General features: G+C 38.3%; 1 protein-coding gene across 2 annotated transcripts in view; it reads right to left on the bottom strand.

The window, feature by feature from the left end:
* LOC101158620 (5-hydroxytryptamine receptor 4) overlaps positions 1–15,524 on the bottom strand; it is an 83,046-nt gene that overhangs the window by 35,954 nt on the left and 31,568 nt on the right. For both annotated transcript variants that reach the window (XM_011481932.3, XM_020707796.2), the window contains exon 2: positions 4,669–4,750. In XM_011481932.3, coding sequence (XP_011480234.1) covers positions 4,669–4,691 — 23 coding nt within the window. In that variant the 5' untranslated portion in view covers positions 4,692–4,750. The remainder of the gene's footprint in view (positions 1–4,668; positions 4,751–15,524) is intronic.

The following is a 15,524-nucleotide window of genomic DNA, read 5'->3' as shown; positions in this document are numbered from 1 at the left end:
AACTTTTCTTTTTTTGCAGTGAAGCGTCGGCTTCCTTTAGCTGGGCTGGTGAATGCTGCTAGAGCAGGGGTGGGCAATTAGTTTGACTCGCGGGCCACATAGGGTTCTAAAATTGGATAGAAGGGCCAGACCAGGAGCAGAAGTGGAGTGAGAAAGAAATAACATGGAATCTGGATGAAAACATTTGGATTGAAAATTACATTTTAAAACAGAGCATTTTAGAGTTTTTAGCCAATCGCACCAACAGCTAGATGTACCTCGGGTAAAACTTGCATTCACGTGGTGTTTGAATGATAGGAAGGGTGAAAAATAACAAATCTTCCAACACCACATGGATGCTATTGCGGGGTCCCCAAAATTTTTTTTGTGAGGGCCACAATAACTTTTTTTCTTTAAACTTTTTTTATCTGTCTTTTCTTGTAAAGCCCTATAATAAAGTTTTATTCATTCATGATCCTTCTAATAAAATAAATAACACTATTTATGAAATTAAAAAATGGCCAAATAACTGATTTTCAAAGACAAAAGTCAGGAATCTGTCTAACCCTGCCCCAGATTTCATAGATTTTAATATAATGTAATATAAAATTATTGTATGTTTGAAGATTTCCGTGTAAAATTTAGGGACTAATTAAATATATATATATATATATATATATATATATATATATATATATATATATATGTATATATATATATATATATATATTTAATTAGTCCCTATTGGGCTGATATATGAAACTATTGAATATTTCGTATATATATATAAAAATACACACATATATACAAACACACGTATGTGCGTGCCCCCCCATCCCCCACCCCCACCCCTGTTGGGCAGTTTTTTGCTGTGTCTGGCGGTTTTCAGATGACTTCTGGGCTGGAAAACAGTGACACTATCTGGCAACACTGATACTGATGCATTAAAAAGAAAAAACAATAAATAGTGGATCCTCTCCTGTCATTTTCCCGCTGAGACTTTGAGGGCTGCAGCTCCTCACACGTCTCACAGTTTGCGCTCAAACTGAGCAGCTGTGTCCTGCACGTCTGTTTCTCATCCAGTAATAATGAAAAAAAGCAAAATTTCTACGTGTTCTGCTGCAGCTACGCATATACCAGCGTTACCTTTTCACCAGTACAGATTTCCCTCGTTTATTGCAGGAGTTACGTTCTCAAAATAACTATGATAGGTGAAATCCACCGAGTATGATTACAGACGTTTATGGCAGTAAAACTCCTCACTGCCCACTTTCTACACTTTTCTCAGACAGACATGAATATTTTCACCCTTTCTCTTGTTTAAATTCTCAACCCTTTATAGAAATTATGTCCAGGATCTTTGAATGAAAACAGATTTGATCACGACCACAGACTTCTATAGATCTGAAGAGCTCCGCATTTCTGTCCAGGAGACACGGAGATTGATTGACGAAGTCTCCAGCCAATCAGGACACAGAACAGGGTGCAGTGTTTAAAAAAGCAACATAATTGCTGTAAAAGAATGAGCTAAACAGGGAAAGATGAACTGGGACGTATGAAGTGAAGACTGTCTTCTGTTCTATTTGACAGGGATTTTAGAAGTTTGAGGTTGGAGCACAGACTGCAGATGGGGGGAAGAAAATGTCACGTTCTATGCGGGTCTTGATCGTGTTGTAGATAAAAATTAAGTGTTACAAGTAAAATTAATCTATTCTCTTCCATTGATTAAACTTTCCATCACAAAAACATTGGCTAGCAGCTCTTGAGAAAACATTTTATGATCTCGAGCAATCCCGTGTTTTTTTTTTATATTGCCTTTAGATAATTTAAGACTTTTTAGGGATGCACAGCAACATTGTAACTGTATTTTAATAAGAAAGCAATCCTTTTTTAATGCATTTAAAAAAAACTATGCCAAAAAGGGAAAAATAAAGTATGTCTCACCACGTGGCATCTTGATCTTAACAAAGGATTCAAATTATTGCAGCTAGAAAATAATCTAGTTTAAGGCTTTTTAAGTTAATTATGAGCTTATTTAATGTTATCAGATATAAAGGTAACGTTTTTTTTATCACACAGAGTCAACTTGATAGAATGGCTTATTATCTGTTAATATAGAAATGTAAACAAAAAAATTAAATATACAATTGATCCTAATAAAAAGTATTCAAATGATTTTAATAACAGACTTACGTTCAAGTGTTTAGTCCATAAAATCTCTTTAACTGAAATAAGTGTTTTCTAATGATGTCTGTGTTAAAAGACAAATTCAACGTCCGACTATTAGAGGAAAATGTAAATTAAAAACAAAAAAAACACTTTTTGTAAAAGGCTTGTTATTAAGAAATGTTGAGATTTTTCAGCGCTGGGGCCCGCCACACTGGAGACCTCTTATTTTACCTGCAGCACACACACAGTACACCCACACCACCATACATCAGTGGGGTCGGGGAGGGCCGGCCGGTGTTCACCCGCCTGGTCCTCTCAGGGCGGCCAGGCTTCTGGGTATCCTGCCGGCTGCAGTGGTGGTCAGGCGTGCGGCGCTGGGGGATTGAACGGCCGGGGGGGTTACTGGGTGGCAAAGGGGGGTGGGGGGCACCCAGAAGATTGTGAGCATGTGTGCGTGAGTGCATGGATGGGACAGACCTTGGGGCTGGCTTGCCGGGTTCCTCTGGGGCTCTCCCTCCCCATTGCTGAGTGGGGAAGGCATTAGAGGGGGTATGGGAGGAGGGGTCGGATAATATGGCGGGTGAGGAGGGTTGTAGAGGGTAGAGTAGTGGGGGGGGTGGAGCTGTGGTGGAGTTGTGGTGGAGCTGTGGTTGCGCGGTAATCTCTGGGTTGCTTGGGCTGGATGCTGGGGCTGGCTTGCGGAAATGGGGCTCCGGCTGGGTGGTGGGCGGCCCATGGGTTCTCAGGGCCCTGGCTTAGCCCTTGGCCCGCGTCTCGGTGTCCGGCGCCTGGTGGCCCCCATGGCTGCCGCCTCGTACGGCCAAGCACGCCTGTCCAGTGGCCTGGGGGCCCAGATGCCGGGTTCGCCTATGCCTCTCAGCGCCGGGGGGGGGCCAATGTAAGGGGGCCCCCTCTGCGCCTGGCTGGGTGGGTGGGCGGTCCCCTCCTCCCCCTCTCCCGGGCTGGGGTCCCCCCCCCCTTTCCTGGTCTGGCTGGTCGGGCTGGGTATGATGTGGTTCCCCTTATGAACACACGGTTCACTCTGGCAGCATGCATGTATCTCCACCCCCACGTGCACACTACCACACTGCTCCCTGTCTGCTTTATCCCCCCTTCTAACCCACAGTGTATTGATGGACAGATATCTTCCGCTCATCTTCATGTCAGAATTTTACCTTTGATGTAATATTTGTCTTTTTCACATTCTCCACCTCTCTTCCTTTTATTCTCTTCCACCCCTCTGACATTATTCCCCTCTCCCTACCCACACACACTAAATGTAACAAAGAAATAAAAAATATTAAAGTAACAAAAAGGGGTTTATACAAATTTACACTATGGTTTTTCAAAGTTATATAACCTCTTTTTGTGATATTAAAACCTGTCCAACACAAAAGGCCTTCAGCTTTAATCTGTTTGCTTAGTTGTTGGACAAAACAAATAAAAAAATTAAATAAATTAAATAAAGAAATGTTGCGATTTTTCAATGGTAAAAAAATTGCACAAAAATACTGGAGGGACTGATAACATTTATGACAGCTGCACATTTTCCCAGGAATTCAAGTCTTGGCAAATTTACCCGAACAATAAATCATGCCATGTTCAGAGAAAAACAAAAATAGCCAGTACTCTTTTTCAGACCCTGCAGTTTTCAGAGCATGTACAAAGGTAAAGTTTATGATAGCACAATTACAAGAACACTGAACGACTATTGTATGTAGGAAGAAAGAACTCTCTGTCAAAAAATAACAGGAAAGCATGACTAAAGTGCAGAAAATTACATCTGAACAAACCACAAGTCTTGTGAAATGATTTCCTACAGAAACAAAAGTGCAGCTGTTTGGCTTTAACACCCTGCGTTATGTATGGTCTAAACAGACACTGCTATAACTGTCACCCTGGACATAAGTGAAAAACTCTCAAAATTTGAAAACAGTTTTTTAAATAAGCAAAAAAAAAAAAAAAAAAAAACAGTCTGCCAATGGGTTAAGAAAAATTTTATTACCAAGAGTTCTTGTTTTAAGAAAAAAAATTCTATACGCTGAAGTCATGATTTCTCAAACTTTGGATTATTTTGCTGTTGAGAATTTGTCTTGATAAGATATTTTTTTCTTGCAAGACAGAAAATAAGACATTTCTTCTTGAAACCATGTTTTTTTACTTTCTTGGGATTTAGTTGATGCAGTGAAAAAAATACACAGTACAGCAAGGTAGAGGGAGGCTCATGATTTGGGCTTTTTTTTGCAGGCACGAGACAAGCAACACGTTTAATCTTGAACTTGTTGCACACAACGTTAAACTAAACTCGTACAAATGGGAGGGTAAAAACCTACCATCTTTTTGAAAGTGCAAGAAATCAGATGTGAAAAAAGCAGAAAAGAGCTGCAAAAAGTTCTTGATTTTAGATCTCACGTTATCTAAATATTTTTTTTTTCATAGAGGCAAATCTTTAAGAAATTATTTATTTGTATACAATTAGTCTAAGTAGTTCCATGGTCTTTTTTCATTACTTTTACTTACTGTCGAGGTGCTTTCCTGTCCATCCCTAGTCATCTGCACCGAAGTCCGCTGATGAGAGTCCTCATCACCCCATGCTCCTGGCCTGTTGACATAAAAACACAGTCAGGATGTAACTGTAGTGGCAATAGGAGCCAGCTTGGCAGTCAAAATAAAAACGAACATAGAACATGAATGAAATGTGCAGGACAAAGAGCCTGTTTAAGAAAGAAGCATTTTTTCTTCAAGAAAACATTGTCTTTTGAGTTTTTCTCTGTATTACTGACTTAACAAACCTGGCCTGTTTAATGCAGTAATGTCCAGTAATGTGATGTGGGGTCAAAATGTAGTGACGTGCTAAATTGATAAATTATGGGTAAATACAGTCCACATTACATTTACATCTGGCTTGATGTCAATCATGTCAGTTTTAGTCAGGACAACGGAGTGGTAAACCAGAAGGTGCTGATGTGTGATGATGGGTCCGCCAAAGTCTGTGCTTTGAGTCTGTTGGGTTCATGGGAGAAGAGGCAACACAACTGCCCAAAGACCTACATGGATCTATTTGTCTGCAAGTGGATGCATCAGAATATATCAGAGCCAGGAGATTGAGGCTTGCCGTTGTAGCCTTAATGTCACACCTACAAGCTTTTTCCAATGACGTTTTTTCACCTGCTCCTAATTCACAATGATTTAACTAAAGAAAAACTCAGAAGTGCAATTTTAATCTTAATTTTCCTAATATATGAATGACTTAATGAATGACTTAACGAATGACTTAATGAATGAATCTTTATTTATATAGCTCTTTACAACTCCTTACTGAAGTTCTTCACAATAAAAGAAAGACAGAAGAATTAAGAACACAATTAGAAGGAGCATAAAGTTCAGAAAGCAATAAAATACATAAATTATAAATAATAATGTAATAAAATGAATACAATAAAATAAAATGCCTTCAACTTCTGGATATTAAAAGCCATTCTAAAAAGGCAAATTATAATATTTAAAACTGTAGAGGTCATGCACAGTTCTTCAGGAATGTTATTCCATAACTGAGGGCCTGCAATGGAAAAAGCGCTGTTACCCCAGTGTTTCCGTCGTGACCTTGGCACATCAAGGAAATATTGGTTAGCAGACCTTAAAACTCAAGAATAGTTGCGAACAGTTCAAAGTCCAGTAAGTAAACTGGGGCGAGAGCTAGCTAAAACAAACAGTAAAAGTTTCAACTGAATTAACAGAGCCAGTGGAGTGCAGAGCTGAGGACTAGAGTGATGTCTATATAAATATGTCCACCATCATCAGAAAAAGGCCAAAGAATATGTTAAAAAAAAAAAATCAAAAAATTCTAGTTATATCAGAGTGGGTCTTAAACAACATGCCACCCCTTTTTGGAGAAGGGCTAGGGCTCCACAACCAGTTTATTAAGAAGTTCTATGAAAGACCACAGTCCAAATGAAAGGGTGGGAAAAACATCCTCGCTTTGGTGATTTAAAAACAGCAACATTGTTAATGTATAGCGGCAGTTTTCGTTCCGCTTTTTTAAAAGAAAAGTAGACATTTTCAACATTAAAGTCATTTGTGTTTTTTTTTCTAAATAAGCCTGACAAAGTCACACATTTGAACACCATTCAGTCATAACTGAATGATGAATAATAACTGTAACTATTAACTCTTGAAAAAAAGGAACATGGAAAAAATGGGTAAAAGTGGATTCCTCCTTAACAAAAATACATGCATTCACTAGAAATATGCAGCACTGCTACATGAAATTAGCTGATTCAATTAAAAAATGAGAGGATGAATTGAATTAGAAAAAGATTAATTGTCAAAAGACTGGTTTGGGGAATTTACAGGCGAGTTTCACCGCCATGAAACACATTTTCTTTGGAGATGCTGCATATCCTATTAAACAATGTTTGTACCCATGTTCTGTCATTCTCCAGCTCATGAAGTCAGTAGTAGTAGAGAAGGTGTAGCAGGTTCCTTATCAGCTTGAAGTGCCTATTACAATATCCCTTTATCTTCCTTTTATGAGAGCTGCCCGCTTTTATCACACTTGTCGATAAGTGATCAACACCCGACAGATCGAAATCAGGCAAACTTAAAAACACCATGTCCTTCCTGCTGGTATGTCACCCTTTACGGCTCATTCAGCTCACACTTTTACAGTTTCACAGCTGCTCAGGTTCTCATGTCGGTTCAAACACAACATCTTACTTTATCTACTCATTTAGTCCCTGCCTCTCTGTCATCATAAATAACCATAAAGGCTTTTTTTTTTTCTCATATCTGACCTATTTATTTCACAGATAAATTGCTTGAATTCAACTAGTTTTTTAATGACTATCAACCAATTGACGCCTATTGATGCAAATAGGTTTTAAACCTTTTCCAGTCCAAAATGACCTTAATTTAACATCTGGATGAAAGCAAAAACACAAGTGAATTTCATAGCTGGAAATAAATTCAGGTGACAAGGGGTTGAAAGGAGTTGCATTGCATACATTCTGAATAGTTTGTTGACATGACAAAAAAAAAAAAAAGTATAGTCATTCATCATATTTCTGTCTGCAGGATTAGTTTTATTACAGCAAAATGTAGGACGTTTCCGACGGCAAGCGGTCTCTCTTTTACTCTGTTTGATAGAAGCTTGCGCAATATTCCGGTACTCACAGTTTAAAGAGCCTCTCTCAGCACTGATCCATCCGTCTTTATCAGCTTAAGTGTCTGTGAGTCACTGTCTACATTGTCGCCCAAACAGACGGCTGCATTTTAAGCTGCACTCCCCCCCACAGGAAGAGTATGCATCTTGATACAAACAGGGGAGAGCCTACACTTTCTTAATTCTGTTCTTCAAACTTTTTGTTTTGACAGAAAAAGTGTGATTTTTAAATATTTTTCATTCTTTCTTAATTAAACTAGTATTTTTATCACAAGAAAAGCTTAAAATATCAAGACGATCCTTAAGAAAAAAAGGATAGGTGAACTTTCTTGAATGAGTAACATGCAACTTTTCAGTGATGGACAGTATTAAAAACTCTTTTTTTTCAAACATTGTTGAGAGAAAAATGTAAAAATAAATATCAATTTTGACCTCCATTTATGGGAAACATAAAAAAATCAACCAGGAAATATGGGGTATATCAGCTACTGAGCAGACGCTGTTGTTTTGTGCTGTAAACTCTTATCAACTATTTTTACCTAGTTTATCAGCTAGCCCAACTCTCCACTGTTCTCTCAACTCTAGCAAAAATCCTTTGGGTCAGGTTCAACCACAGCAACCTATACCTAACATTCAAGCACATATAGACGGAACATACATACCATCTATATTTAGACAAGACATCGAAACCGTTTCTGAACTTTTGAACACATGAAGACCATGTGAGGATTAGAAAGAGCCCTGAGGCAAAAAAAAAACAAAAAACAACACACTGAAGTTCCACAAACACCTCCATTTTTGGAAGTAAAGTTTTCATACAGATTCTTGGGTTCTACTTTGTTTTCTGATCCAATAAAGCGGGTTTGGAAAGTATCATCATGCCCATGATTTTGTCCATTTTATTGTAGTTGAGAGTATTTTTTTTTTTGCCTCTATCAAGTAAATTAAGCTTAATCAAAAGTTGTTCATAGCAGACGTGCAAGTCTAAATAAATTTAATATAAAAGCATTCATCAAAACGCTGAAAAGATCCACTTTGATCATCTTTTGATCTGTTTTAAAAGTGTTTTTAGTGTTCTCTTAATTTGATTATGCCATTTTTAGCCCAAATTTAAAAAAAAAAAAGTTGCTTTCTGTGAAAGTTTCTGCAGAGTGGCAGGAGTTCAGTAGGAATTTGCCTCAAAGTTGTGCGTGGGACTGTTGGTGTGAAGTAGGCCTAGACGTAGATGCATCAGAAAGGAACATAGCAGGGAGTTTGTGGCCTGCTGACAGTAGGTTCTACATCACTGCTACAAGGTTTTTCAAAATGCATTTTTTTCTGATTTGAAAAACTAAATACTCAGAAAAGGGTTTTTGGGCTTAATTTTCTTTAAATATATCCTCTATCATGAGAAAAAGTCCGAAAGAATATTAAAAAAACAACAACACAATTTTAGTATTTGATCAGGCAAAGGAGAGCTGAGAGTTGAGATGTAGAGGTTAACATCCTGAAAACAGCCCAAAGAACTTAAACATGTGTTGGGAATCACACTGGTATGTGATTAAGGTATATGAATGTATGTGTAAGACTTTATTTCATAGCCACCAGGCACAACTGATCCGTTCTGAGGCTTGCAGTTCATGCCTCTAAGACTGTTAAACAGGTCATATTCCACAAGCTCCTTTAGAAGCAACGTCTTGGAAGAACAAACGGTGCTGCGTTCAGCAAAAAATGTGAAGTGGTGGAGATCATTTTAAGAAGTGGTATAAAACCATCAGGGGGTTGAGCTATGAGGCTTGTTCTTCTTTGTTTTACGGTGTGATTACAACATATTCAAACAAAAAACCCTAAATGTACACATGATAAATTTAGGTTATATTTTGGAAGAATTGTCATAGCTCATCAATGCTGCGCAGATTGGATATTCAGCTTTTCTTCTTCGCATTCAGTTTCGATAAGTCACCAGGAAATGGCTGATAGCTGTTTGCATCTCAAGTGATGATTGGAGGGATCTGCAATCAGCCTCATCCTCATACTCTCAACACACAATTTTCCATAAAGTCATCAGCAGAGGACAAAAAACAAACACAACCCAGTCAGCAAATCCAACCCAGTTACTCACATATTATCTTTAGCATTAGAAAAATTTAATCTGAAGTTGTGTGAAAGAAAACAAAGATCGAGCGAGGAGGGATTGGAGCTGCACGCCTAGCGATTGCAGTGTGTGATGTGTATCCAAAGAGGCGTAATTTTCACAGCTCACCGTGTCCATTTCACATCTGACTGACACAGAGCGGAGCAGAACAAAATAAACTTTGAAGAGCAGAGGGCAAGGAAAGGTTAGGTCAGGTCTGATCTGCATTTGCACTGCGTCCAACAGTTCAGACTGTTAGTGTCTTCAGTAAATCTAATCAAAGGGGGGAAAAACACAAGAATATTAGGTAAACTTAATAAATATGCTGCAAAGAAAAAACTAAAACTATTTTCAACAACTTTAATTTCCCAGATTTCAATTTGGGCTAAAAAAAAATCCTAATATGTATATATTCACGTATAAGTTCAACCCTTATGAGGAATTTTTTTTTAGGTCAGCTGACTTCATGCCTACAAATTAAAGCCTGTCACTTCAACTCCAGCTTTCAGACCCGACTGACAAATCTGTGTTGTGGTCCTAGTCTGGTTTTATTTATATGAAGGTCCTGATCAGAACAGGCGATTCCTGGTGTTGCAGCAGGATGTGGCAACCAACAACCAAAGTTGCTTTGTGTTTAGAAAACTGCACCTGACAAACTAACCACTAACTAACTAACTTATATGATTAAAATGCATTTGTATAGTTCAGTTATTTAAAAACAAAACAAAACAAGGTCTACATTTTAAAAGAAGTGTGTGTAGAATTTCAGGTCAATGCTTGAGCTGGATGCAAGTGCAGATTAACCATCTGGACAGTGGCGGCTGTATTGTCTGCTTTTTGCAACCTAAAGCTCCAAACACATCAGCACAGTGCAATCACAGGTACAGAGTATGAGTGTGATTACCCAGGACACTAAGTCCTGTTTGGTTCTGAGGCGGATGTGATGTGGCACTAGTTTTAAGAAAAACACAGCCTATTTTCTGAGTAAACAGCATTAAATTACCAATTCTATTTATTATTCTGTTGATCTTGTAAGTGTGTCAGTATTTGACTGAGTGAAAAGTCCCACTTGGATCATCTTTTGATCTATTTTAAAAGCGTTCCCAGTTGTCTTTTAAATATGATTATGCCATTTTTAGTCAAAACAAGAAACCTGTTGTTTTCTATGACATAAAGTAGTTTCTACAGAGCAGCAGGAGTTCATCAAAACCTTGCCTCCAAGTTGTAAGCGGTAGTTGGCGTGGAATAAGCCCGCCCCCACTTCCAGTCATCCATTTGTTTGCACTTTCTCCAGCTAGCTTACAGCCCCTCACACCCCCAACCTAACATGTGGTGCGGTGCAACAAAATTGCTGAGCAATATTGGAGCTATCCAGCTGTTAAGATCCAGATGTCAGCTCAGTCGAGGAAAACAAAGACGCACATGGATATAGCCACCTACAATTGGAAGGAGCCGGAGCAGGGAGCTTGTGGCTTGCTGTTGAAGGTTCTATGTCACAGTTACAAGCTCTTTTAAACAGCATTTTTTCATCTGCTCCTAAAAACTCCAAAAACACAATTTTCATTGAAGTGGGTATCAAAGAATTAATGTTGTGGGGCTTTTTGTAAGGAAAGAGTTTCATTTTTGTTGCACATTTAATGCACAAAGGCAATTCATGGTGATTTGTAGAGACATAGAGTGTCATTAGCATTTAACACAACATAATAAACAATCAGCAAGAAACTCATAAATGTAACAATAAAAACTAGTGTGCTGTTGAGCTAAATACAAGTTGACAATTCATCTGTGTGTCAAATAAAAACAGGTAAAATGTCACTAAAGGCCTGTTCACACCGGGACGAATTTCGCCCGCGATTTTCGCCGACGTTTAACGCCTCTTGACTAAACAAAGGGCACCAAGGTGAGTGTGCACACCGACGTGAAAAAACGCCACGCGTCAAAGCGTCACTTTTTAAAAAACGCCTCGGGTTCGTTTTTTTGGTTCGACGCGCTGCGTCGAAAACTACACGACCAATGAGAACAGCGTTTTTGCACACGTGTCTGGAGCTTCTGAAGTTACAGTAAAACACAACTTGGGGGCGCTCAAACATCAAACTGCCTTTCTGAGCACACATACCAGCGAAGAAGATAGACGCCAAGTAGCATCTACACTGCCACGACGAAATAATGACGGACATTTTAAAATATCCCCGAACCAAGCACCAGTTGGAGCTACTGGTGCTGGAAATATTCATGTTTTCTTTGTATGATTCTGACAAGCGCGTAAATACTTGCTCTCTTCTTCTGAGCGAAAAGCGACTTTAAGAAGCGTAAAGTTGCGCAGCGCCACCTTGTGAACAGGAGTATTTCTGTTTTACATTAAGCGCCATCTAATGTCAGGGAATGAAATTGCATGTTCACTCGGCTCATCGTCAGCGAAAATCGCCTGGGTGTGAACACAAAAAACGTGGCGAAAAAACGCTGGCGAATAACGCCTGGCGAATATTCGTCCCAGTGTGTACGGGCCTTAAGGATACTTTATCTGACAACAGTTTATAATAAATGTGTTTTTTGTTAGTTTTTCTAAAAATATTTACCATTATGACTGCTTTAAATAGACAGTAATACCAGTTTATAATAACATTTTTTCCAAGTGATCATGTTTTTAATTTTAAGTATAGTTATATGCATAAAAATAATTTGTAGACAATCTCAACAAATTTTCCATCTTTAAAAAAATTGTGTATCATCTTTTTAAACTAAAATCATATTTAAAGTTGTGAATTATTTCTGTGAAAACCTTTCTTTTGCCTTATACCTATTTATTTTTAGTTTTTTAAGCATGCTGCATACAACATTGCTTTATTCCAAATTTGACATTTTATCATAATAAAAACAAATTTACTTATTTATATAAATTTTTTTGGAGCCCTTATGTTGAAAACTGGTATATTTTTTCTTTCTATTTGACTTATGTTTAAATAATCAAATAACATTTCTAATTTGAAGAAATAATAAATATCAAACAAGGCATGAAAAAGGATCACCATTTCTGCATAATGATTATATTTTTGGGTAAATTTTCCCAAATAAAATTAAATGTCTAATGTGTTGTGATTACATAGTGAAAGACACCTAAAAATTATTGTGGACCTGCTTAAGTCTATTTGAGGTAAAGTAGAAAACTTTTGTGTATTTGTTGAAAAAAAAAAATTGAAAAGCAGCAACTAAATACAACTGAGCTACTTTTTTTCAAAGCTGTAAATAAGCATTTATATTCAGAATATAATGTATGACATATTTCAATCCACTAGGTATGTTTTTTTCACAATTTCCTGCTCTCACAAAAAATCACAGTATCATCTGCAAACATGATAATCCACAGAGATTTCTGTCTAACCTTCTCCATCAGTCTGTTCCCTACCATCAAATCAAGAAGGAGCTTTATGCAGTCCCAATTCCACTTTGAATTATTCTGTCCCACCTACAGAACATCTCACCACTGTCTTTCAGCTCTCATAGATGTCCTAAATAATTCCAAAATACCTCTGCGCAACTTCACACTTGTTCTTATCCAGAAAACATCCTCTAAGAAAATATTACATCTGTGGCTCCCGTTTTCTGAATGCTCACTTCTGACCTCAATTTCCTCATTCATCAGTTCTTTAAAATTCTCCTTTAATCTTTCCAGCACACTTTTGGAACCTGTCGACATATTTCCATCTCTGTCCTTGATGATCCCAACTTGCTGCACATCCTTCCATCTTTGATTCTTTACCTCACTTGTATAAATCTATCTTCTCTCCCTAAAACCTACAATCATTTGTTGAACACCTTTTTTTAAGCATCTTCTTTGGAATAGAGTTGAGCGTTGAAAAATTCCACCCTGACAGAATGGAGAGATATAATCAATCATTAACCAATCATTTGCAATCCTGTGTAACAGCCTGACGCTGATACAAGGATACCAATTAAAATAAAATAAAAATTAAAATGACTGTCCCACTTTTTTCCACCAAACAGTCCATCAGCATCAGTCCTGCTTTTAATGCTGCAAAAGGGACGGCATGAGTTTAAAAGTTTTAACATCGCCCCTTCCTGGTTTTGTCTGGTTCACAGTTGGGGGATGAGTATTGTTAAGTCTTTGCATACAGTACATTACTTTCCCTGTCTATCTCAGAGATGCTCAATGGCAAAAAAGGCATTGCAGCCCACAGACCTCTGACTGCCTCCCACCAACCTTGTGATGACGCCTTGAGAAATATCAACAGGATTCATTAGGATCATGTGATGTGGATCAGTCTTGGCAAAGAGACAAATAGTTCTACTAGTTCACTAAAACACAACTGCAACAGTTGACTTTTGCAATTTATTGTCAAATAAATGACTGATTCATAGTTAACCACAAACTCATGCATTTAGTGCAATGACATCATCATAACTCCTTAACTCCAGTGTTTATATTCTTTCAACTACCGAAACTCTCATACCGTTTATGCAATTAACATAGTTCCAGAGGACTCTGAAGAGGAGAAAAGCAGCCTGGCAGTGGTACCGAATACTTGACAGCAGATGTCAGCAACCTGGGGCACACGTGGTGGGAAAGACAGTGGAACATGGGGGTGTCGTCTGTTTATATTTTTTGGACTAGAAAAAAAAATTTGGGTTTGATCTTTTCTCACAATAAGGAAAGGGTACAATCATGCAACGCTGCATACTTAGACTCTGCCCACAAATATATAAAGAATGCAACTAAGTTTGCCACGGTGAAAATAAAACATTGTAATAATTCCCCTGTGTTTTGAAACTGTTGCCAGTGAGAATAATGAATAATGAATAAAGACGCAGTCCAATTGTGGAAAATTTCTATTATTTATATTAAATTTAGATTATATACTATAATTAGTACTATAATTAGAATACTAATGAAAAGGTAAAAACATTTACCCGTAATTTCCGGACTATACCTGATTATAAGCCGCACGCATCAGGATGAACCATTTAGTACATACATGAGCTGCACCTGTCTATAAGCTGCATGTGCCCACACTGAAACATGTGTTGTAGACTGAAGATGTGTATGTGTTGAAACTGCGGGCATGTGTAAGAAAGAGGAGGGAGCGTGTGCAGCGGAAGGAGGGGAGAGCTCGTGCAGCGCAAGAGGGAGTGAGAGCGCGCAGTGGAAGTGTGTTGGAAGAGTGTTCCCCCAGAAGAAGATGAATGATTCTTTATTAACCCGCTCTGGAGGTTCTGAGGGTCCGAACGGGGAAGTGAACCACGAAGGAAGATCCGCCTCCGGCGTACAGGATCTCCCCTGCATTTTCCGACCACCATCAGAAAGAAAAAAGTAAACGCAGGAAAAATTCAACACATGATATAACGTAACGATATAACGTAGCAGTAACACGTCAGGAACGGTGCAGAGGCAAGTACAGCACGCGCGCCGGAAATTTTCTTCCACAAGAGACACACTGTAACACAGCACTAACAAGGCTGGTTTAAAAAAACAGAAACGTAAAAGTCACTGAGAGGTTTCTTCCTCTTCCTCCTGTGCACTGAAACCATGGAAGTCTTCCTCCTCAGTGTCGAATTGTAATAGTGTCAGATATTCTAAACCACACAGTCTCTCAGTGTTTCCTTCATTGTCGCTGTCAGTGTCACTCTCATCCTGAGGCAAATTCACCCCTGAGCTTGCGCTGTCCTCTCCATCACGCAGCAGACCAGCTTTTTCAAACCCATTGGTGATGGTAGATTTTTTCACACTGCTTCTAACGATTGCTTTTAACTTGAAAGCTGCGTCATATGCATTTCTTCTTGCATTTTGCATGAGGGTCTGTTTGTGCTATTCATTCAAAAAGCAGGAATTTGCATTAAACTTGCGTTTTCCTCGACACATATACCATATTCCCCCTGTCTCACTCTTACCCTTTCTGCTTGAGCGCCTCTTGCGGTCATTAGAAAAATGCATCAAAAAAAGAAAAAAGAAAACAATGCATTAATTGGCTGCATCATTGAATAAGCCGCAGGGTTGAAACCATGTGACAAAAGTAGCGGTTTATAATCCGGAAATTACGGTAATATTACATGTCATAAAAGCACCATCACAGAATGAACTTACATGAC

The sequence above is a fragment of the Oryzias latipes genome, chromosome 12 (assembly GCF_002234675.1).
Source record: "Oryzias latipes chromosome 12, ASM223467v1".
Classification (NCBI taxonomy): domain Eukaryota; kingdom Metazoa; phylum Chordata; class Actinopteri; order Beloniformes; family Adrianichthyidae; genus Oryzias; species Oryzias latipes.
This window is presented reverse-complemented; position numbering and strand designations above follow the sequence as displayed.